Here is a 24,050-nt window from a genome sequence, read left to right as displayed (position 1 = left end):
ACAACACACACAAAAAAAGTTTAGCCATGTTGGGCTTAGGGGTGAAATTTCAGGATGAGCCTTGAGTAAAATGTGCTATAACCTTAAAGCCCTTTTCACACTGCAGTCGCTCAATGTGACTATCGCGTGGCAATGTGAAATGACCGGTTACCACTATGCCCATATTTGGAAGTGCTGATGTAGCAGCCTATCAGGAAGTAAAAACTGAGATTTTAACCGCACCTCAACATGATGTATCTTACAGAGACCCTAAGGTGATATTGTAGAAGAAAAAAAAACAACAACTTTGCATTCCCTCGCAAAGATTGCAAGAGGACGCTTTTTTTTTTTTTTTTTAAACGAGGTAATGCACTTCCGGGTCATCTTCCGTGTGACCAAAAGCGACGAAGCTGGAATGTGTAAACATGAAACAAAACAGTGGGAAAGCTTTCCCGAAGAGGTGAGGATGGAGCGTTTATTTTCCCACTGCTTTGTTTACACGTTCCATCCTCGACGCTTTTGGTCACATGGACGATGACCCGGAAGTGTGAAATTAACAAAGCATATCGTCGCTGCTATGTGAAAAACACTTATGTCCATTTTTTTTATTTTTACGTTTTTGGGACGTCTGCATTCAGTTTCATCCCCAAAACGTATACAAATCCTCCCCACCCATTATTTATTTATTTTTTTTTTTTTTTTATTTTTTTTTTTATGAAACTGAATGCAGACATCCCAAAAACATAAAAAAATAAAATAAAATAAAATAAAAAAGGAAAAAAATGGACATAAGTGTTTATTACAGAGCCCCTAAGGCAGGGGTGGCAAACTGCGGTCCTCGAGGGCCGGAGTCCTGCAGGTTTTATAGATTTCCCTACTCGTAGTGCAGCTGATTCCAATTAACAGGCTCGTTATCAGGCTTCTGCAGAGCTTGCTGATGAGCTGATCATGAATCAGCTGTGTTGAAGAAGGGAAATATCCAAAACCTGCAGGACTGCGGCCCTCGAGGACCGGATCTCGCCACCCCTGCCCTAAGGTGACATGGTAGGGGGAACAAAAACAACTTTGCATTCCCTCGCAAAGTGTGCGTTATCTCTCGAGGAAACACAAACGTTTTTTTGCGAGGCAACGCAATCTTTGCGACAGAACGCAAAGGTTTTTTTTTCTACCTATCTATCTATCAGGCTCTGTAATAAACACTGTCCATTTATTTCCTTTTTTTTTAATTTTCTTAATTTTTTTTACATTTTTGGGGGGTCTGCATTCTATGGAAGCCCATTCCCGCCAGTAAAAAAAAAAAAAACCTCCCCTTTTATTTTTTTTTATTTTTTTTTTACTGGCGGGAATGGGCTTCCATAGCATTCAGTTTCGTTAAAAAATAATAATAATAATTAAATAAAATGGGTGGGGGGATCTTTATACGTTTTTGGGATGAAACTGAATGTAGACATCCCAAAAACGTAAAAATAAAAAAAGATGAAAAGAAAAAAAATTATCATGTGTTTTTCTTTTCACATAGCAGCGAGTGCCAGCGACGATATGCTTCGTTAATTTCAATCTCTTGCCATCAGGAGCTTTTGAAAGAGCCCATTGAGCAAGAGGTGAGGTGATGCTAAATCACTGTCAAGCCTTCTTGACTCTGAGGAGCGGAGCACAAGAAGGGATACCCCCCCCCCCCCCCCCCCCCCGCCCCCCCTCTCACAAAACAACACTTTGCATACACATTTTCATACCTTCCATTCAAGTTGGGCAGGGGAATTTGGATTTGTTCAGTCACCTGTCTCCCTCATTTCCAAACAATCACAATCACATCATCGGTCTGGCAGCGTCTTATCTCAATCTCCCTTGCTTTTTGGACTAAGGGATGGCGATAAAGTGAGTTTCTCTACATTTCATTGTAGGCCATTTACAATCATTTACAGCAGCCATGTGGAAAATGACAAGACGGATTTCACTGTCTGTAAGTGTTATTTTGCACAGCATATTCATTTTTTTTAAGAAGGCTGAAATTGAGTGTTTACAGGTTCATTTATTGTATAGCTATTGATAAGTATAATTGTCAGATAAGCGAGCTAGTGATTGATTTGCTCTTTTCAAGGGTAGATTATGTTGCTTTCCCAAGGACCCACTGGAGGACGTTTGCGCTTGGAGTGAGTCGGTGGACAATGTCCTCACTTGTAAAAGTGAGTGCCTCTCTTGACTCCAGTGGATCAATCACAGAAGACGTTCTCACTCTCGTTCAGGTTGATCTGGATGCACTTATGCTTCATGCGTGTCGCCCTTTCTTTCCAGCTGGTCAATTAGCTTTCCGGGAGTTCTTGCAGTCGGAGCACAGTGAGGAGAACATCCTGTTTTGGCTTGCATGTGAGGAGTATAAAAAAATTAAGGATGTTCCAGAGATGATCTCTTCTGCCAACAGGATCTACTCTGAGTTTGTACAAACTGAAGCACCAAAACAGGTACATGATGACGATAATTGTCCATTTGTTGTTGGTATTTTCCCTCGACTAGATTTTAGACTTGCACAAACCAGGTCTATCTAGTGGTGTAACATGAGTTTGGTGGATTTGATCGAGACGCAGGCAGACGTGTGGTAGATGTATTTATCATATAGTGTTCCCTCACTTTTCGCGGGTCTAACGTTCGTTCCATGTCCACCCGCGCTAGGTGAATTTCCGTGAAGTTGCGGCCGTGAAAAAAGGCCATTATAAGAAAAAAAATTGTTCCTCTCCCTTCAATAACACTAATACTGTCTGTAATCTTAATGATGCATGAACACATGGCCTCGTTGAAGTTAATTGCCTTCAACGAACTCCTGCAAATGTAAACTTTTTTTTTTAACTTGATACACATGATACACGTTTTTAATTTACCAAATATTCTATATTTTGATTACAAGTGTAATTGATTATATTGAATGAAAGAAAGAGTTGTTTATATTACTCAAATGTGACCAAAAAAAGGACAAAAAATAATAGCATAAATAAAAAATGTTATGGGTTACTCACGATTGAAGATGTGGGGGGGGCTAAATAATCGGCGATAGAGTGAATCTGCAATAAGTGAACCGCGAAGTAGCGAGGGTCCCCTGTATCGCAGTGTGAGACAATCTCTCTGATAATTACAGAATAAATTAATTGAATGAATTACAATCTTTACCATCCATCTTCTGCACACGAAATCTCAACTAAATTTTATTTAGAAAGCACTTTAATTTAAAAAATTCGCTGCATACAAAGTGCTAGGGGTGTTAAAAAAAAATCGATTCGGCAATATATCGCGATACTACAGCACGCAATTCTCGAATCGATTCAATAGGCAGCCGAATCGATTTTTTTTTAACATCCATTTTTGATGGAAAAAATATTCAACAAAACGTCTAACTTTCACACCTTAAGCATGGAAGAATGTTATATTAACTCATTCACTGCCAGTCCAGGACAAAAAAAAGTCTTTGACGTCTAAAATCGTCTATGGCAGTGAATGTGTTAAAGTTGGATGTCCGCATGTTTTGAATATTCTTGGAGACGACACAAAAGTTTTTTGTTTTTTTTTAACTGTGTAGTAAACGCTGCAATTTACTGTTGTTGCTTTAATACCAAGTTGATGCATAACGAAAAAGCTTTTTTACACATTGTTTTATTGCGTGTGCAGGAAAAAAAATGAATCTTTGACGTCTAAAGCCGTCTATGGCAGTGAATGTGTTAATGGAACATTAAGCCTTAATATTTTATTTCAATGCTGTTCTAACATGAAAAAGGTTACAACCTTGCTCACAGTTATAAAACTGAAGTTTCAGAACAATAAATAATACAACTTCATACAAATCTTACAGTGTACATGTACAAGTTTACTGAATGGTATTTTCCAAATTTGAGTTAAAAAAAATCACAACAATCGACTTGTAAATTCATATCGGGATTCATTAGTATCGAATCGAATCGTGACCTATGAATTGTGATACGGATCGAATCGTCAGGTACGAGGCAATTCACACCCCTACAAAGTGCTATACATGGAAAAAATCAGTCATGCAATAAAGTCAAAAATAACAACATAAATTCAGCAGTATCATAAATAGGTGAGTAAATAACTAAAATAAATAAATAAATACATAAATAAATAACACAAAAAGTAGAATTTCATGCACAGACCCCAGCGAGTCAATTTCTGTTTCCACATTCTCAAGCACTCTTGATTTTAATTAAAATGAATGGAGCTGCTTCAATTGGCCAAGAGTCGGCTGTATTCCATCCCACAGAGACACAAAAGCACCGTTACGCCCAAATCTGTGCAATGTCTACGAAAATACCAAAAGAAAAACTCCACCCAAGCACAAAGTTACTATGATTTGCGCTAGACTTGCACTGGGCACGAAAATAGGGCTCATTGTATTTAGCACTAATAATTCTGATATTTGATTTCAGATCAACATAGATTGTAGTACCAGGGAAAAAATAACAAAGGACATCTCCCAGCCGACGTTGACTTCGTTCGACTCGGCGCAGAAGCTCATCTACTGTCTGATGGCTCGAGATTGCTACCCACGCTTTCTCAAGTCTGACATCTATCAAGGACTCCTGAGGAAAAGTGACTTAAGGTGACTGCTTTAAATCCGGCAAACATGCAAGATAAATCACTCCCACCTTTTTCTCTTCTGTAGTAGCACTGAGTGTGATTTCACTGTGGATATCTGGATTCTGCCCGGCAACGCAGTTCAAGTGTAACAAACTTTTCAACATGTGTGATTCAATAGACGCTCGCAACATGAGACCGTTTTTCAGCTTGTATTATACATTATCTTTTATTTATTAAGTAAATATAATAAAAAATAAAAAATATATATTTGAAGAGATTGTGAGCTGAGATTTTTATTCTTTCTGCCCATTCCGCTATCATGAGAATACCACTAAAGTATTATCAACATAGTATAATTTAATTTAATTAAAAAAAAAAAAAAAATGCTCCAAGACATTTTTTTTCCTCAGACAAATATCTGACTTCTTAAACTTGGTACAAACATTTAACTCATTCACTCACAGCCATTTTCACAGAAGCAATCCCGTTCGCTCCCGGCTGTTTTACTGAATTTTGACTGATTTTGCAAGGCCCACAGAATATTGTGTTCAATTGCTATAAAAGTATGGAACCTATCAAAAGAAAGATTAAAGTCTCTTCTTTCAATAGGAAAAAAAAGTACGTTTCTACCTGTTTCCGTTTTGAAGCAATTAGCATTAGAAGAGAGCTAAGTTTCATCAGTTTTCACAAATCTATTTAAAATTCAAAGTAATTTAGCTTTTTTTCTCGATGGCCCTGGTTGATCTCATTTGCTCTGCTTCCACCTGCTGGCCGTTTGTGTAATAACTACCATTTCTGCAGCCGTTCTTTGCAGTTGAGAGGCTGCATCAAAGCTTTCTGTATGCTCTAGCATAAAAAACAAACAAATGTATAAATACGTCTTTTGGGACACTTAAAACATTAAAAATAAAAACGTATTTACACATTATTGGGAGCAAATGAGTTAACATGTTACAAATTAAATGCTCAATGCAGGATTGAACTGAGGTCATCTAATTGTGGGATGCTGAAAGCATCCCACATATGTTGTTTCTAACCTTTATTATTATTATTATTATACTTAAACTTATTATTATTATTATAGCATTTTATTCTCAACACTTTTTGCAATCAAACTACTCCTACATTATACTTCCGATTTACACCGTTCAAATTTCAACTTGCTGACAAAATTCACGCCTTTCGGGCTATTTATCGTTTGACTTCATATTACTTACAGTACTCGCATAATTTAATGTTAAAAATCTACTTTTCCCCATTCAGTTTTAATGGAACTGACACTGAATTTTTTCTAAGTCCCATTTTCCATACATACAACAGACCATCTTGACTTTCTTTCTGATATTGCTCGGTGGCGCAGTTGGGAGAGTGCATGTACAGTAAGCAGGAGGTCACAGGTTCAAAGCCCACCGCCGACTGTACATTGCACATATGTCTGTGGCAATTACATAAACAGATATTAAGTATACCAACTGACTATCACACCAGGAAATGCGTTATACTGACATGATCAAACACATGTGTCCCAAATCAGCGCTGATGACTTTCAGCGTCAGGTGACACTTTGAACTACAAATACGCCAATTCGCTCTGCTGCTCACAGGTCGGGTGGCTCACTGGCTTAAGCGCTTGCATAGCAAAGACAGCCCTACGAATGGTTCGCTGGTTCAAACCTCGGATGGAGCAACTTTTGGACATGGACATACTTCTTTTTTTTTTTTAGTTAAAACTAAAACTTTCTTCTTTTCATTTATAATTCAACCATAATTTCTCATTTGTAATTTACAACCAATTTATCTTTCTTTATTTAACATACATTTTATTGCATGTTCAGACACATTCGCTGCTTCCATTTCACAACACTTCAGTGATGCCACCAAGTCTTCTGTGGGTCAGTGGATAGATTGGCAGTGCAGTAGCTCATTGAACAGTAAACAGGAGGTGAGGGTTCAAATTCAATCTCAGACTGGTTGAATTTAAACTTCAGCCTTTTCATTTATAATTCATTCATAATTTCTCATATGTAATTTACAGCCAATGTATCTTTCTTTATTAATTTAACATACGTTTTATTTAATGCATTCTGGTTCAGCAAGACATCTCTCAATTACATTTCACACTTCAATGATAACAATAGCATTCTGCTATTAGCAGTCAGCTTAGCATTCAGCTATTAGCATTCGGCTTTCAGCATCCCACGCAATTTCTTCAGAAATTGCTTAGTCTAGTTATTATAGCATTTTATTCTCAACACTTTTTGCAATCAAACTACTCCTACATTATACTTCCGATTTACACCGTTCAAATTTCAACTTGCTGACAAAATTCACGCCTTTCGGGCTATTTATCGTTTGACTTCATATTACTTACAGTACTCGCATAATTTAATGTTAAAAATCTACTTTTCCCCATTCAGTTTTAATGGGACTGACACAGAATTTTTTCTAAGTCCCATTTTCCACGCCCACTTCCATACATACAACATACCATCTTGACTGGCTTTTTGATATTTCTCAGTGGCGCAGTTGGGAGAGTGCATGTACAGTAAGCAGGAGGTCGCAGGTTCAAAGCCCACCGCCGACTGTACGTTGCACATATGTCCGTGGCAATTACATAAACGGATATTAAGTATACCAACTGACTATCATACCAGGATTTGCGTTATACTGACATGATCAAACACATGTGTCCCAAATCAGCGCTGATGGCTTTCAGCGTCAGGTGACACTTTGAATTACAAATACGCCAATTCGCTCTGCTGCTCACAGGTCCGGTGGCTCACTGGCTTAAGCGCTTGCATAGCAAAGACAGCCCTACGAATGGTTCGCTGGTTCAAACCTTGGATGGAGCACCTTTTTTTTTTTTTCAGTTTAGTCATAACACAACAAATTAACATCTATTTCGTTAAATGTCATTTGACAAACAATTTCTTCAAAATTAATCCATATTGCATAATGCATTCTATAATTTCACAAAATATCTTCACAATAGTGTTTTTGTTTGACCATTTATGAGTTTTTAAAGTTTTAAATGAGCAATTCACATTCAAACCCAAAAACGTTGAATACTTTGCATTTCACTCCCAAACACGTGTACATGTTGTTGTTTTTTTTGTTTTTTTGTTTTTGTTGTGTTTTTACACAAGAGCAGAGAGAAAGCTTTGACAAGCAGCTTGACAGAAAGTGATGGCTTCAACCATTGGGAGTTATTAGGTTCCATGTTTCAAAATCGGCCAGCAGGTGGCAGCAGAGTATTATCAATCATTCTGCTATTCGCAGTCAGCTTAGCATTCAGCTTTCAGCATCCCACGCAATTTCTTCAGAAATTGCTTAGTCTAGTTGGGGGAAGGCGGCACGGTAGTCGAGTGGTTAGCACGTCCGCTTCCCAGTTCTGAGGTCTCCGGTTCGAGTCCAGGCTCGGACCTTCCTGGGTGGAGTTTGCATGTTCTCCCCGTGCCCGCGTGGGTCTTCTCCGGGTACTCCGGTCTCCTCCCACATTCCAAAGACATGCATGGCAGGTTAATTGGGCGCTCCGAATTGTCCCTAGGTGTGCGTGTGAGTGTGGATGGTTGTTCGTCTCTGTGTGCCCTGCGATTGGTTGGCAACCAGTCCAGGGTGTCCCCCGCCTACTGCCCAGAGCCAGCTGAGATAGGCGCCAGCAGCCCCCGCGACCCTTGTGAGGAATAAGCGGTCAAGAAAATGGATGGATGGATAGTTGGGGGAATGTTATTGTGATTTCTATTCTCCACACTTTTTTGCCATGTAACAACTCCCACATAATACTTCCAATTTACACTGTTCCGATTTTAACTTGCTTCAAAAATTCACGCCTCCCGGGGTATATATTGTCTGATTCCACATTACTTGCAGTATTCGCACAATTTAATATTAAATATCAACTTTCCCCCATTTCATTTTCAATGGGCTAGACATTTCTAAGTGTCACTTTCCATGCCCACTTCCATACATATAACTTATAATCATTACCAGGTGTCTGATACTGCTCGCTGGCACAGTTGGTAAAGTGCTTTGCCCAGTAACCAGGAGGTCAACATTTCATAATTTATCTCTCAATTTACTTCATAAGCATTCCATATGCATTCAAATCTTAGCATTCAGCTATTAGCATTCAGCTTTCAGCATTCCCACGCAATTTCTCAAAATTGCGCTTAGTCTTACCCTGTTGTAGTTGAGGCAAACAAATTATTTTGCTGCATTATAATTCTGCACCACTACTAACTGCAACCACAAACAATAATGATTAAATTTATACCTGACTCATTGGAACCTGAGCATTATTGTTGAAAAGCCACAACCTTTGTCTGGTTTCTTATTTGAACCTTATTAGATTTGTTTGGTGTGTTAAATGAATAATTTGACCTTTGTAAAAATAATAATAATAATAATCTTCCTCTCATCATCGCAGAGGACTGAGATCTGCAAGTGAACGCCACACGGCAACCGAGCCATTTATGTTACATAACAAGGAAGAATTTTACCTTCTCCCACATCTACTATGTATTTAGTTGAAAACACCTCAAAGGGAATCTTTGTTTTACAGACAGTTTTGTTTGGTTTCTTGTTTTTGACGATTCCAACAACAAATGATGGATGGACACATTTGATGTTTTTATGTTATAGTTGTCATTGCCAATGCAAATGAAAGCAATATTGAATTTAAGCTACTCTACTGCTCAGACCCTCAGGATGAGAAAGCGTGACAATTTTTTTTATTGAGCAAACACAAAGAAGTGCAACCACAAAGAAATACAATGCCTGAAAGATTATGTTCTTTTTTTGCAGCATAATGTGTTTTGTCTGAGACGAAAAGATGGCACATTTTTTCCCCCCTTTGTAGGATTGCTACACGTGTTCTGCTACTACCTTGCAATTATCCAGGATTTGCTCACAGTGTGATAGACACTTCCCAGACATGTGCAGACATTGAGCGCATGATCTTGTCACTACTTCCTCTAGTAATGAATTCTTTTTTTTTTTAAAGTCTACCACTAAAACAGCTTTTACGAAAAACGTCATCCACACTAATGAAAACAGAGGACAGGCTGAGTGAAATAAACGTTTATTGATGAGAAGGAAGTGAGTGACGCAGGAAATATATGTCTGAGTGACAGCGGAATTTAATCGAGGAAGTGCTTATGTAAGTTTGTGTCGCAGCAACCGATCAACTTCTTCACTCCCCCCCAAACTGACGTCTGGCTTCTGTCAACAATCTAACAAACACAGCAGTCACAAATGGACAACAAGGTATTAAAGTAAATGACTTTTCTTTGTTCATATAGTAGTAAAGTCATCAAATAATGCTGGGTAAAAATATCTCTCTTTAGTATGTCATTCTTGCATTTGAAACTGCTGCTTTTCTTTTTTTTTTTTTTTTTCACAAATCAGAACACTTCTTGTTTGCTTAAAGTGAAGTCAAATCACTCATTTTCTTTACAATATTATATTTTATGTGTCTAAACATTGTATTCTTAATAATATATTTGTGAACAACGAATTAAGCAGAAAAATCCACCTCCATTTCAGCTGGCGGCCATTTTGCCTATGGGCTCAGCTTGCAAACATCACATAACCCAACCCACAAAACAGGTGAGCCCTGACGGTAATTATTTGAGCCCCTCGGGAGTGTGATGTCATTTTCAGTTGACAGTAAGTGATGGCAAAATGAAGCCCCGTAAAGCACTGAAGCATTTCCTCGACTACGCCATCATGTGGACAGAAAAATGTATAACATGCTTGGTGCATGCAATAAAATGGTGGGGTGTAAATCATGCTCTAAATACAAAAGAATATATATTTGAAGAGTGTTTTAACATGAATTGTTCTGTGTTACGTTGTCTATGTTTGTGCTTATGCAACAAGTGAAAATGTGAAATAAGGAGGTAAAATAAAGTGCTTATTCATTTTTATTTAAAAACGATTTTTTCCGAAGTTTTTGGACTCAGGCGGTTTCTTTTTTTTGCAGAGAATTTCACCTGCTTTGGAAAAAAAAAACTCTTTCACATGGTACTGATGAAGCAGGGGTGCATCGATATGAGATAGCAAGTTTGTATAGAATTGGACGCGTATATTTCTGTGATTCCCAGTACTGAAGGGGACTTTCAACTGTGAACAGAAAAATGTGAATTTTATGTGTTGTCACATTTTATTTTATTTTATTATTGGAATCTGTTAAAATAGTACCGTAATTGCAGTGCATTACCTTCTGAGGTGAGATCTGCTCAAAGTGCTCCTAAACAAGGGAAAATCTCTTTCTTGCTGGTTCCATCGCAAAAAGAGGCTCGTCAAATCGAATGCCAAAAGCAAAAAAAGTAGCGCAAGAAGGGACCCGAAAACACAAAAAGTGAAGGGGAATCCATAGCGTTTCTTTGCCGCTTTTATTTCGAACTACACTCAAACCTAGCGAATCATTTCCTGAATCAGTCACGTGGTACACCTGCTTCGTGGGGCTTCATACGTCACCACGTACGTCATCAACACACGCATTGACACGCCGTTCATGAACCACTCATCTGCATTACTCGGCACACGCTTCAGGGATTCGACCCGAGAAGCACATCACTAGTTGACAGTAAGTGACAAAATGGCCGCCCCTTGAGATGTATAAAAACAGGTGGATTTGGCTCAAGGATGGGCAAACTGGGTCCTCGAGGGCCGGAGTCCTGCAGGTTTTGGATGTTTCCCTTCTCCAACACAGCTGATATATGATCAGCTGATCAGCAAGCTCTGCACAAGCCTGATAATGGTCCTGTTGATTAGAATCAGCTTGTGTTGGAAGAGAGAGACCTCCAAAACCTTCAGGACTCTGGCCCTCGAGGACCGAGTTTTTCCATCGATTTAGCTGCTAAATCCACCTGTTTTTATACATCTCAAGGGGCGGCCATTTTGTCACTTGCTGTCAACTGAAGATGACATCACAGTCATCACATTTTGTCCACCTCTGATTTAGCTGCTTAGCTCATTTTCCATAAGCGCAATATTAATCAGACCACCATGTTTATTAGACTAATGAGGCTGCAGAGAACATACCACAATTTCATATTTTTAACTTCCCGTTTAAAGGGTTACATTTAGTCCAGTGGTGCCAAAGTCCTCGAGAGCCCCTATCCAGCCTGTTTTCCATGTCTCCTTCCTTCAGCACAGCTGAATCTAATGATCAGCAAGCTTTGCAGAAGCCCGATAACGATCTTGTTCATGAATCAGGTGTGTTGGCGGAGAGAAACATGGAAAACAGGCTGGATGGTGGCCCTCGAGGACCGAACTTGGGCACCCCTGATTTAGTCATTTGAAGTCCCAAGGAAAACCCTGTCATGGGGACCGCCACCGTTGTCTACTGCAACAATTTTGAATGTTAATTCATCCATCCATCCTAAAAAAAAAAAAAAAGTGAATTGAAGAAAATTAACCAATTTCTTGAGCAAATGTCTGTTTTGAACTGATGTAACAGCATCTAGTTTCAACTGGTAAGACGCTATGTGATGTCAGAAGCTCTGTGATGTCAGGAATCTTTAATCTCTTGATCTAGTCAACAGCCAATCAGATCGATTCACTGTCTATCGAAGCTGTCTGAGAAGTGTGTGTTTTTGTCGGATTATTACCTCTGTTCCTCTGTGCAACTCCACGGCCCAAGTGAGCTTAGTGTCTTGTGATTCTTGATACATTCTCATTGCTTCTCGTCTAGTCAAGTTTGTACTACACCTCTCAATGTTATGCGAATAAAGAGTTAAAATCTTATTTGTGTCTGCGTGTTTGGGATCCAACCCCAGAACGTAACAGAATTAAGTTAACCCAAAGGTAATCCATAGTAAATATATGAAATTTAATGATCCCATAATTAATTAAACTTAATTTATTCACTTTGGATTAATTTAATTAAATCGTTTGTTACCAATTGAAGCATTTTTTTTTTAGTTTATCAACAATTCTCTTTTTAGAGCATAGGTGTCCAAACTACGGCCCAGGGGCCATTTGCGGCCCGCCGTCCATTTTTTAGTGGCTCGCGACATATGCTAAAAATGGCATTTGACTCAGTTCAAATAAAATAAAAACATAAATGTTTGTAGATGGACAAAGTAAGAAGGGAGGGTGTCGAAAAACACTATTGCTATTAAAGGTTATTTTAGATAACTAAAACTAACAAAAAAAATAGAATTCAAAAACTGTTTTGTTAACGAAATAAAATAAAAACGAAGATGCTTTTAAAAAAAAGAAAACTAAAACTACATTTTATGTTTACAAAACTAACTAAAATAAAACTAATTATAGCAAAAATGTCCTTTGTTTTAGTCTTTGGTAATTAATTTAAGTATGAGCCTTTGGCAATGATTTTAAATGTGATTTTTAGTTAATTTATTTTTGATATAAACCAGAATAATGACGTCGCGCCCATGGTCTTTTTTTAAATATTGTGCACGAGTAATACACATAAAAAAAATAAAAAATAAACTACAACTAATGCTGAAACTAATTAAACTAAAACTTAGCATTTATTAAAGAACTAAAACTAATAAAAAAAAGTAACAGAACCACCCTGAAAACTAATTAAAACTAACTAAATTTAAATAAAATAAAAACTAAAATGAAAAATTCCAAAACTAAACTATAATAACCATACTGCCATATTACAAATAAATTGATTTTTATCCTGTAGCATTTTTCTAAATATGCAAAAGCACAAATAAATTATTTGTACAATTTTTAGAACGAAACACAATTTCTCTTCATAACATTATGTGGCCCTTGCGTCCTTCTGATTTTCTGTATGTGGCCCTCAAATGAAAGTTTGGACACCCCTGTTTTAGAGTGTACCACCATACATACTACTTGCAAGTGTTTCCGTGTCATGCCTGTGAGGAGACTTTTATACTACAAATTTTATCTCAAATTTAATTTTCCCAAACATGACCTGCAAATATGTTCTTTGTTGGGACAAAAGTGTGGCAAACATTTGCCTATCTGCTTTCCACTGCCGCATTTGCATCTCCAGACATGACATCAAACAATGAACCGTGTTGGTGCAGGTTTCACTACGTACAGTCGTCGTGGCATTTGCGTAATTCTCAACTTCCTCTTTTTCCTGTGGTTAGCCCAGAACGACGCCGTGACGCTCATACCTCACTTCTGCTGCTGGTATAAAAGTGCATATGGTGCTAGATGGAAGAAACCGTTCTTTATGTGGTCGTGGTGTTTAACACAGCCTCATACATGCGTGCACCAAACCAAAGTTCTTCCTCTGTGCCGTGCAACATGTCCAGTCTGGTCAATTCACCAGCAAGAGAGAGACTGCACAGCATGGACTCCGACATAAAGAAACAGGCAACAGTGAGGTGAGTTATCACAACAGTCCTACACTCGAAAAAGAGAATTGTTGAACCAATTTAAGATGACAAATTGAAAGCAAATGTATGTTTCTGTTAAAGGGATTCATTGGTGGAATAGCTGAAAAAATGTGAATCAATTACTGTGTTTAAAAAGATAATGATAGGAAAATATGTAAATCAGGTATAAATAAATATATTTGTGTGCATATGTATGTTCATATGTATATGTACTTATTATTTATTATGTGTGTGTATGGACGTGCATGTGTGCCCACATATGTTCAATACTTAATGTTTGGGAATTTATTGTTTATGTAGGGCTTTACTTTCACTCTCTCTTCTTTTCATATATGTAATGGATAAGGACTTATAACTCATACTAATATATCTGTGTACATAAGATAAACATGTTTTGTATATTTTCTATTGCTTAACTTTTATGTTAGCACGAACAACTTTAGTATATTATTATGATAGAAGCATTAGGGAGTAGGACTAGATACGTTTTTGTACTTCTTCCTACTCCTTTTGAACATGTAAATTATGATACTATTGACAATTTATTTTTATTTTCCTTTTCTCTTTTTTTTAACTACAACTTGTATTTTATTTTATTTTTATATGTTCAATAAAAACCCAAACAAGCAATAAAAAAAATAAAAAAAATAAAAAAAAATTGTTGACCAACTTGAAAAAAATCGCTTCAGACGGTAACACACAATTGAATTAAAGTGAGTATATCAGGTTTAATTACTTATGAGTTCATTAAACTTAATAATTTGGATTGGAGTCACTTTGGATTAACTTAATTCAGGTGAATATATTAAAACTCATTCACTGCCAGTCATTATAGAAAATTTTTACATTTCCAATACTCACGTGATATTTCATTCAATAATTATATATAAACCGAATCTACCAAATAACAGAATAGACTCCCTACTTTTTGTCCCGTCCCGTTCTTTTATAATTGACAGCAGAAAAATGTAGGTTTGCCAAAATACAGCCATTTCTCCCATGGACTCTGAAACTGTGTTTATTTCCTATAAAATGGGGCAATGATGTCATCTACCGGTGGTTGGGCATCAGTAAAGTTGTTTCCAAGTTTGATATTTACAGTGGAGCATGCTCAGATTCGCCCCCATTTAGCACCGCTCTAAAAAATACAATTGACAAGTATACTTGTCAAAGGCAGTGAATGAGTTAAGTTTAATGAACTCAAAATTACTTAAACTTGTATTCAGTTTGGACGAACCTAATTCAATTGTGTTCCCACTTGAAGCGATTTTTTTTAAGTTAGTCAACAATTCAATTTGTAATCTTCAATTGGTTCAGCAATTCTCGTTTTAGAGTGTATTATTTCATATTTTAGCATGATAAATAGACTTCAAAGGGGTTGTTTTTTATGCGAACAGAGAAGGAAGCCTAAAGTCTCGGCTGCAGTGCAGATCATTTCAAGGATCAGGAACGAGAGGGAAGGTCAACAAAAAGTGAGTAAAAAGTTAGCTGAAAACTAAACTACAGAACATGTTGTAACTTCTTCACCATTTTAAAGGCTTTGTTTCGAAGAATTCTCCCAGTGGACACACTCCCTTGAGAAACTTATAGCATCGAAATGTAAGTGAACCTTTTACTTCCATTGTGTCTCTGGACTACTGCGCCATCTTTTAATGCTGACTTTTCTGTTTGATTAGACGGAATCAAAGTATTCCAGGCCTTCCTGAAGTCCGAGTTCAGCGATGAAAACATGGAATTTTGGTTGGTATGCGAGGAATACAAGAAGATCAGGTCCTCCTTGAGGATGACATGCAAGGCAGAAAAAATCTTCAAACATTACATCCAGGCCGAGGCTCCGAGAGAGGTGCGCGCGCTTTCGCCGCCCACGCTGGCCGACACTGGCGGTTAATGGATGTGCACGATGGCAGGACCCGCTGTAAAACTGTTGTCTGTCCTCCAGATTAACATTGATCACATGACCAGAGAGCTGATCCGGCGAAACGTGAAGACGGGCGGCACGGGGTGCTTTGATGAGGCCCAGAGGATCGTCTTCAGGCTAATGGAGAGAGATTCTTACCCCCGCTTCCTCAGGTCTGACATCTATCGGGCTTTTCTGGACTCCATCTGAATCCGAAATGATGGACATTTGCATATCACATCTTGGATATGTTGGAAATGCTTGACTACCTTGCGTGGAAGTGAGCATCCCACTGGGGTGCCAGACGGTGACTGTTTTTGCACCAAAGCCAAATGTGATGCTGAAGATTCTGTTCTGCTGATGTACTGAACAATACTTGTTTGTTATTATGATAAATCCACCCATCACGACATTAGGTACAATGAGATGCAGGGGTGTTAAAAAAATCGATTCGGCAATATATCGCGATACTACAGCACGCAATTCTCGAATCGATTCAATAGGCAGCCGAATCGATTTTTTAACATCCATTTTTGATGAAAAAATATTCAACAAAACGTCTAACTTTCACACCTTAAGCATGGAAGAATGTTATATTCATGGAACATTAAGCCTTAATATTTTATTTCAACGCTGTTCAAACATGAAAAATGTTACAACCTGTTTGTTAAATACAGTGGCTCACAGTTATAACACTGAAGTTTGAGATCAATAAATAAAACAAATCTTACAGTGTACATGTTCGGGGTGGGAATCTCTGACATGAGGCCGATTCGATATGTATCTCGATACACAAGTTGCGATTCAAATGATGTACTGAACAATACTTGTTTGTTATTATGATAAATCCACCCATCACGACATTAGGTACAATGAGATGCAGGGGTGTTAAAAAAATCGATTCGGCAATATATCGATGAAAAACGATTATCTTTCAGAACAGAACGGTTCGATACGGTTCGATTAAGTTTGGGAACGATACAATTTACGATTCGATACGATTAATTTCAATATTCAAAACTTATAGTGACATTTGTTGCTTGTAAACAATCTTAAAACACCACAAATTTTTACAGTATCTACAAATGTGTTAAAAAAAGAACAACAACAATGTCTTCTATATTTTCATATATTGAATCAATTATTTAAATGGACCGGAACAAAGGGCTGGGCGATATGACTGAAAAATGTATCAGTTTAAATATTTATTAGTTGTTATTGACAGTTATAATTGTTTTTTTTGTTTTTTAATTCAAAATCAGGATCAGGAAAACAAAAGGCTGATAATTCAATTTGAAATATAAATATTTAACCTCTAAAAAGACACCAACACAATTAAACAGAATATGTCCACATTGTGAAGTATTTCAGAAACATAAATTTGAGACATGAAATAAACCTACCGTCCAGCCAAAAGAAATATGAAGCCACCTTATGGAATAATAAATCTACCAAACACATTTTAACAACTTAATATATCCAAAAATATTTCCAAAAGTGCCCTAACCTTTTTATCAACAATTTTTGTTTTTCTTTGCCATCACATTCATTTTTGGTTAATGTATGACATCTTTTTTGTTTTTTTAATCTGAGACACGATGATGACCACGGAATCACGACTGTTTGTTTTGTTTTTTGGGCTGTCGTTCATTTTGAGTTTGATGACGTAATTGCGGGCACGTCTCAGTTCCCTGCTGCTCATGCTAGTTGTGTACGTTGACAGGGAGCCACAAACTGAGAAATGAGATACTTGCAGTGTGCTTTTATCATAGCTGGTGTGTTGGCTGTGGGACATACCTGTGTCGTTTGAATCCATGCATTGGATCGTCACGGGAGTTCTTCTTTTTGGCTCGCGCGCAGTACCAACGCCGGCCCGGGACATACAAGTGCACCGAGAGGACTCGATAGCCATGGGAAATACCGAGATGTACGGCACCGGCTTTTGCTAACTGTCTCCACTGTTGCATGTTGTCACTCGTTGTGCGCGCGCGCCGTGTCGCGAGCACGGCGTTGACGGTAGGCTCCCCCCAAGGTGCGTAACGTCTTTGCATTATGTTTACAACATCCGGGGAATGAAGCGTCTCTGAGCGCTACTTTGCTAGCTCTCTGTAAACACGGAGGTAGCTTGAATAGTGCTGCTGCTGAAATGTAAACAAAACAAGTAGAGCACGGTGCAGAACTCTTGCTATTGTTATGAAAACCATAAAGCCTCACTCGCAACCGATTCACAGCAACGCGATATCCGGTCCACAGCTTTACAAGCAATGTATCTAAGGATTCCCGGCGGATTTTGTATCGGTTGACAAGTCTGCTACCGATACGGCCGTTTAGTTCCCCTTGACGACCGATGGTTCGGTCGAATCGGTTTTTTGTCCCACCCCTAGTACATGTACAAGTTTACTGAATAGTATTTTCTAAATTGAGTAAAAAAAATCGTAACAATCGACTTGTAAATTCATATCGGGATTAATCGGAATCGAATCGAATCGTGACCTATGAATTATGAAAACATCAGGTACTAGGCAATTCACACCCCTAATGAGACGTATCTAAAATGTTGCCTTTCGACGCCTCTTAAAATAATTGACTAAATTGTTCTTTCAGATTTTTCAGCAAACAATGAAATGAACAATTTGCATCACGAGGATGATTTAGGGGGAAAAAAATACAAAAAAAATGTCTCAGGCAATTACCGTATTTTCCGCACTATAAGGCGCACCTTCAATGAATGACATATTTTAAAACTTTTTCCATATATAAGGCGCTACAGTAGAGGCTGGGGTTGCATTATGCATCCATTAGATGGTGCTGCGCTAAAGGGAATGTCAACAAAACAGTCAGATAGGTCAGTCAAGCTTTATTACTAGATTACAAACCAGCTTTCTGACAACTCCATTCACTCCCAAAATGAATAAACAGCTGTTTTATTGTTTTCTCTGAGGTAAAGTATTATTAGCTAGCGATCCAAGATGGCGGGATCTTCTGCGCATGCGTGTCACCGATCGTGCAGGGTCACCGATAGCGTCTTGACAGCGAGACCTGTTGCGGCTCAGTATTGATCCATATATAAGGCACACTGGATTATAAGGCGCATGGTCAGCTTTTGAAAAAATTAAGGCTTTTAGGTGCGCCTTATAGTGCGGAAAATACGGTATTTTAAGAGGATGATGCTTTGTAATAATAATGAAATATGCGCTCTAAAAACAGTTGGGTTATTTTTGACCCAACTTTGAGTCAATAAATGGGTCTTTTAGTGTAAAATAACTCGTAAATATTGGTGAGATCCTTTACTTGGGTCAAAAAAGTGGGTCATTTCGTAGAAAACAACCCAGAAAGTTGGGTCAAATTGACCCATAAAGTGTATCAATCCATTTCTTTTTTTGTATCCATAATTGGGTTACTACAACTGTTTTTAGGGTGTGCAGTACTGTGCAAAAGTCTGAAGTCAGGATGAGCTATGTTTTCTTTTGAAGCTTTTTCATGGCATTTATTTTGACATGTATGAACCAGTAAGTTGTTTTTTGTTTATTTTTTTTTCTATGCATTATTAAGTCAGCCAATTATGGCTCTTGAAACAGTTTTGACCTTTTTGTACTCTAACCATTTAGAACAGGGGTGTCAAACTCATGTTAGCTCAGGGGCCGCAATGAGGAAAATATTCTATCAAGTGGGCCGCATCGGGAAAATAACGGTATATAACTTAAAAGCAATTGACGTCATTTATTCGCAGATTTTCGTGGACCAGCCCTAAATTACGGAGCTCAACTGTATATTGTTCCCAGAATGCATTGTGTACGCAGTTAATGATGTTATAAGGACATTAATCCCTGTCATATGTATTTGTGTTCCCGTAATTGAATTTGTGTCGTATTTGTCCGTTTTCACTCAGGAAAATGCACGATATAAATACAGGATTTTTACCCATGAAATCTACACCTCTGGACTTCTGTTAATGTGTGGTGGTGATTTTTTCCTAAACCCCCACCCCCAGCCTGTATTTTGCCATTTTGTGTTTGTTTTGGACAGACAGTTGTTTACCCCTCCAGCCAATCGCAGAGCGGGGAGTGGCGGGGGCGTGTCGCAGATGGGGCCGGGCGAATTTGTCGGCTGCATGACGTCACCCCCGCGGCACGAACGGATTTTATTTTTGTTTTTTTCACTCACTCATGTAGCTTATTATGATTTTATTCCCCCAAGTAAATCAAATTGCGGACAAGACTTTTGCATAGTACTGTAAGAACTGCACTGCATCGCGTTGAAAGATGTTCACTATATATTTTTTAACTTATTTGGGTGGTGACCTAATTTGTCACTTATTTCCGATCAAAACTAAACATTTTTATCCATGTGAAGACTCTTGCATTAGATTAGATTGTGTAGGTTGGACTACTTAAATGACTGGTGTGTTTGAGATCTGTAAATGCATCTTGTCTTCAGTCATTGATATTGTGTGATGCTTTCCAATCAACAAAATACTGCCTGGAATACTGGATTTTCCACATGTGCAAAACCTCAAGGACGAGGAAGTCTCTGTTGCATCCAAAAACACACGTGAGTGTATCAATAAACTGAGCGTGGGCAGCTGCTTCATCCATGTGTGGAAATGATGAATATGCGGGACTTATTGAGCATTTTCCATCATGTCATTGAACCTTCACGGTGTTAAAAACGTATCAAAAGCTTCCAACTAGCTGCAGGCCTCTTCATAATTTCAATTCAACTTTTTGTTTTTAATTGCAGCTAATCTGACAAGATCCTCTGACCCATGACCTGAAGTCATTATGGCAGAAAAGGAACAACATGCTTTTGTATCATTAAAAGTGTGAAAACAAAAGCTAAGCCTGTGAGGAGGAACTGCGAAGGCCCACATCCGCATTTCATATCATTTGTCATCCTTGTGACTGCACACACCGCTGCGCACGCACAGCGATGATTAACTCGTAAGATATCACTGTTTATGGAAAGGAAACTGGGCCACCCTAATGATGCGAAAATCGACTAATAATCCTTTGAGGACAAATTTGAGGACATGAATCGGACAAAGATCTTCTTTAATGAATGTGAACATTTTTCCTGATGCTTATTGCCATCTCGTGTCTTGAAAAATATTGTCAGTCACGCAACACGTTTTGGCAACAATAGGGTGTTATGAATGAGGTCATGAGGGATTGTGTGGTGTTGCTTGACCACTTTGGGCCCTATAATGTCGTGTCCAATTGCAAGTCTAGCGCAAAATTGCAGTCTAACTGTGCACATGGGTGATTTCTTTCTTTTAAAGGGCAAGTCAAGTCAAAAATGTTTTTCTTTATGATAATATGATTTGTGCACCCCCATGAGTCTAAACACAGCATTGTGGTTAATATTGCGTTTGTGGGATATGAATTACCGGTAAGCAGCAAAATCCGGCCATTTTAGTCAATTGTTCTTTACAGTAATATGTTGTAACCCACCCACTTGTCTAAAAATGTAATTCTGATGAATTTTGCATTTTTTGATTATGACTGAAGCAGCAAAATCTTCCCATTTTTATCCGTTGACCCCTGAGCAACTGTGAAGTCAAGTTGCATTTTAACAATTTCAGTGAGCAGCCATTTTACCACTTGTTGCTCAGGTCACAGGTAACGACCAATCAGGGCTCATCTATTTTCCGAGTCTGGTCATGTGACATTCGCAAGGTGAGCCATGAATGGTTGTGACCTGAGTAACTGTAATGTCAGTTGACAGCAGGTAGCAAAATGGCCGCCCCGTGCGATGGATAAAAACAGCAGGATTTTTCTGCTTTAAGATGTCAGGTTTATGGTGTGTTTGTGGACCCAAATGCAGAGAAGTAGGGCAAGGACGTAAAAAGGGAATTGAATTAAACCAAAACAAAAACGAACTCCAAAAGGTAATCAAAGCAAGACATTGGGGAAACAACAAGGCAAAAGCAAAAAAAAAAAAAAAACGGCAGCATGAATTGACGTGGACAGCAGGGAGACAAGAAACTAAATACACACACACTAATTGACAATTAGACAGCTGGGCAAGACACAAGTGGCAGAGGGTGCTGATTGGTTGACACGTGAGGAAGGGCAGGCAAACACAGGTGGACATGACAATGCTTGACAAGACTAGGGAGGCACACAAGGACAACAAAACAAAACACAGATCATGACTGAACTTAAAGAAACATGAGAACAAAATCAAACTAAACCAAAATTAAACCTAAGCCATGACAAAAGTAACAAAATCAACCCAAACCCAACCCAAACCATGACAAAAGACAGAGTCAACCCACAGTAATATGTTATACACCCCCAATCCAGCCCAATCCACCTACCCCCATGTTTAAAAACATAATTCTGATGAATTTTGCGTTTGTTGAATATGAATTAAGCAGCAAAATCCACCAATTTTTATCCATCTCACGGGGCGGCCAATTTGCCACTTGCTGTTGCCTGAAAATGACATCACAGGTACTCATGTAAAAACTAATCATGACTCAGCTTGCAAATCTCACATGACCAAACTCAGAAAACAGGTGAGCCATGATTGGTCGTTACATGAGCCTTGCGCGAATGTGATGTTATTCGTTGGGTTTCCATCCACCCATTTTTTAATTCGAATTTTCAAGAAATGAAAAAAATAAAACTGAATGGAAACGACAGAAATAAGAAAAAGGGCCCAAAATTCGCAAAAGAAAGTTTTTACGCTTACGTGGATTTTGAAGCGTATTGAAAAAAGGAAAATGCGAATTTTGGCTATGGAATCAGGTTTTGCGATTAACCGCTGGTGAGACTGCATACACGTTGCATGTTTTGACCGGATATAATGTCGGACATGTTTGGGTAGATGACGAACCAGAAATCTTTTTGGAATTAATTAAAGAAGCGAATATTAATGTTATTTTAGATGGAAAAAAAACAGCAAAGAAACACTACGGTATATGAAGAATTACAAAAGCAAACTCATACGACATCATCACATGGCGTAGTCGCTTCCTGGTCTTCTTCTTCTTCTTTTTTTAAATAACTGTTTTTTTAAAAGAACCGTTCAAAAGATTCGTTCACTGAATCGTACATTCACTCAATGAACAGGAAATAGAGGTAGCACGTTCACCCACTGACTCGTTCACTCACTCATCCCTTCACGTCTTCGCGAACGGGAAGCTTCCTCAGTGACTCGTTCCTGAACACCAATAGTGAGGCTGCATGTGTAGTAAAATCCCGCCCACGTCTGACGCTAGCTTCTGATTGGTCGTTCGCGAAGACTGACGGCATGAGCGCATGGCTGCTCTCAAATGAACTGAGAAGAAAACGAATCACTTCAAGAAGTGACCGGTTCACTCACGTTCACTGAAAAGATTCGTTCCGAATCTGTCGTGACCGACACAACACTACTATGGTCCCCTCTCAATATTCGCAAAAGAAGAACAGATGGAAACGAATTTTCAGTAAATTCGCTTAAAAAATTCGAAACAGTTGGATGGAAACCTGACTACTTTCAGTCAACAAAAAGTAGCAAAATGGCCGCCCCCTGAAATGGATAAAAACAGGTGGCTTTTGCTGCTGAATTCATATTCAATGAACACAATATTAATCTTAATGTCATATTTATACTACTGGTGGCGCATAGAACATATTGTTATGAAAAATTCTGACTTGGCTTTGTGACTGTGCTGAAAAATGTAATTGTGTAAACCATTCAATCATGACAATTAAGTTTCTTCTTCTTTTAAAGATATGTGCATTAATAATAATAAAAAAAAATGCATGCTTGACATGTCTCTGCTGATTAGGAATAGTACAAAGAAAACACTCTTAGTGGAGGCAATAAAATCTTGACCTCTTGAAACTCATGACCACTTGACTGCTGACTAAAAATAGCGTTTGGATGGCAAGCGAAATGACAGAAGCCTTTTGAATGCATTAAGTGAGTTAAGGTTAGGAACAAATTAATGCGATAAGGAAGGATAACTTTTTTTTTTTGGACACAGTAGTTGTAAACAGAGATTTAAAAAAAAAAAAAAGCAAATGCCTTGTGGCTGAGGGATTAGCGTGATGTTGTCTTGACGTCACACTCATATTCCATCCTGACTCCGCATGCCATCTATAATTACACAGACAGGATCTAGCCATGAAGATGTGATGATGTAGGTTATTGTTTTCTGAAAAACTGCCAATATTTTATTTCATATACCAACAGGCAAACAGCTACAATCTGCACATTAGAATAAATAGGGGGTCAGTTTCATACGTGACA

At 38.2% G+C, this 24,050-nt stretch overlaps 2 protein-coding genes across 2 annotated transcripts; both read left to right on the top strand.

Annotated features, from left to right (window-relative positions):
- Nucleotides 1-1,803: 1,803 nt before the first annotated feature.
- Nucleotides 1,804-4,745, top strand: LOC144017115 (regulator of G-protein signaling 21-like). Its single transcript, XM_077518415.1, has 4 exons — nucleotides 1,804-1,939; nucleotides 2,078-2,162; nucleotides 2,272-2,438; nucleotides 4,407-4,745. Exons 1-4 carry the CDS (start codon nucleotides 1,907-1,909, stop codon nucleotides 4,581-4,583), a joined length of 462 nt encoding a protein of 153 aa, XP_077374541.1. The 5' UTR covers nucleotides 1,804-1,906; the 3' UTR covers nucleotides 4,584-4,745.
- An 8,971-nt stretch (nucleotides 4,746-13,716) lies between these two features.
- On the top strand, nucleotides 13,717-16,544 carry LOC144018575 (regulator of G-protein signaling 13-like). The gene is made up of 5 exons (XM_077520892.1): nucleotides 13,717-13,900; nucleotides 15,310-15,384; nucleotides 15,450-15,511; nucleotides 15,589-15,755; nucleotides 15,852-16,544. Exons 1-5 carry the CDS (start codon nucleotides 13,728-13,730, stop codon nucleotides 16,017-16,019), a joined length of 645 nt encoding a protein of 214 aa, XP_077377018.1. The 5' UTR covers nucleotides 13,717-13,727; the 3' UTR covers nucleotides 16,020-16,544.
- Nucleotides 16,545-24,050: the final 7,506 nt, after the last annotated feature.

This window comes from Festucalex cinctus, chromosome 1, assembly GCF_051991245.1.
Source record: "Festucalex cinctus isolate MCC-2025b chromosome 1, RoL_Fcin_1.0, whole genome shotgun sequence".
NCBI lineage: Eukaryota > Metazoa > Chordata > Actinopteri > Syngnathiformes > Syngnathidae > Festucalex > Festucalex cinctus.
This window is presented reverse-complemented; position numbering and strand designations above follow the sequence as displayed.

Coding starts and splice junctions, on each gene's coding strand:
- LOC144017115 (XM_077518415.1), top strand. CDS start 1,907: ATGTGGAAAATGACAAGACGGATTTCACTGTCT. Junction 1,940..2,077: donor CAAGACGGATTTCACTGTCT/GTAAGTGTTATT, acceptor GCTCTTTTCAAG/GGTAGATTATGTTGCTTTCC. Junction 2,163..2,271: donor CAATGTCCTCACTTGTAAAA/GTGAGTGCCTCT, acceptor CTTTCTTTCCAG/CTGGTCAATTAGCTTTCCGG.
- LOC144018575 (XM_077520892.1), top strand. CDS start 13,728: ATGGAAGAAACCGTTCTTTATGTGGTCGTGGTGTTTAACACAGCCTCA. Junction 13,901..15,309: donor AAGAAACAGGCAACAGTGAG/GTGAGTTATCAC, acceptor TTATGCGAACAG/AGAAGGAAGCCTAAAGTCTC. Junction 15,385..15,449: donor AGAGGGAAGGTCAACAAAAA/GTGAGTAAAAAG, acceptor ACCATTTTAAAG/GCTTTGTTTCGAAGAATTCT.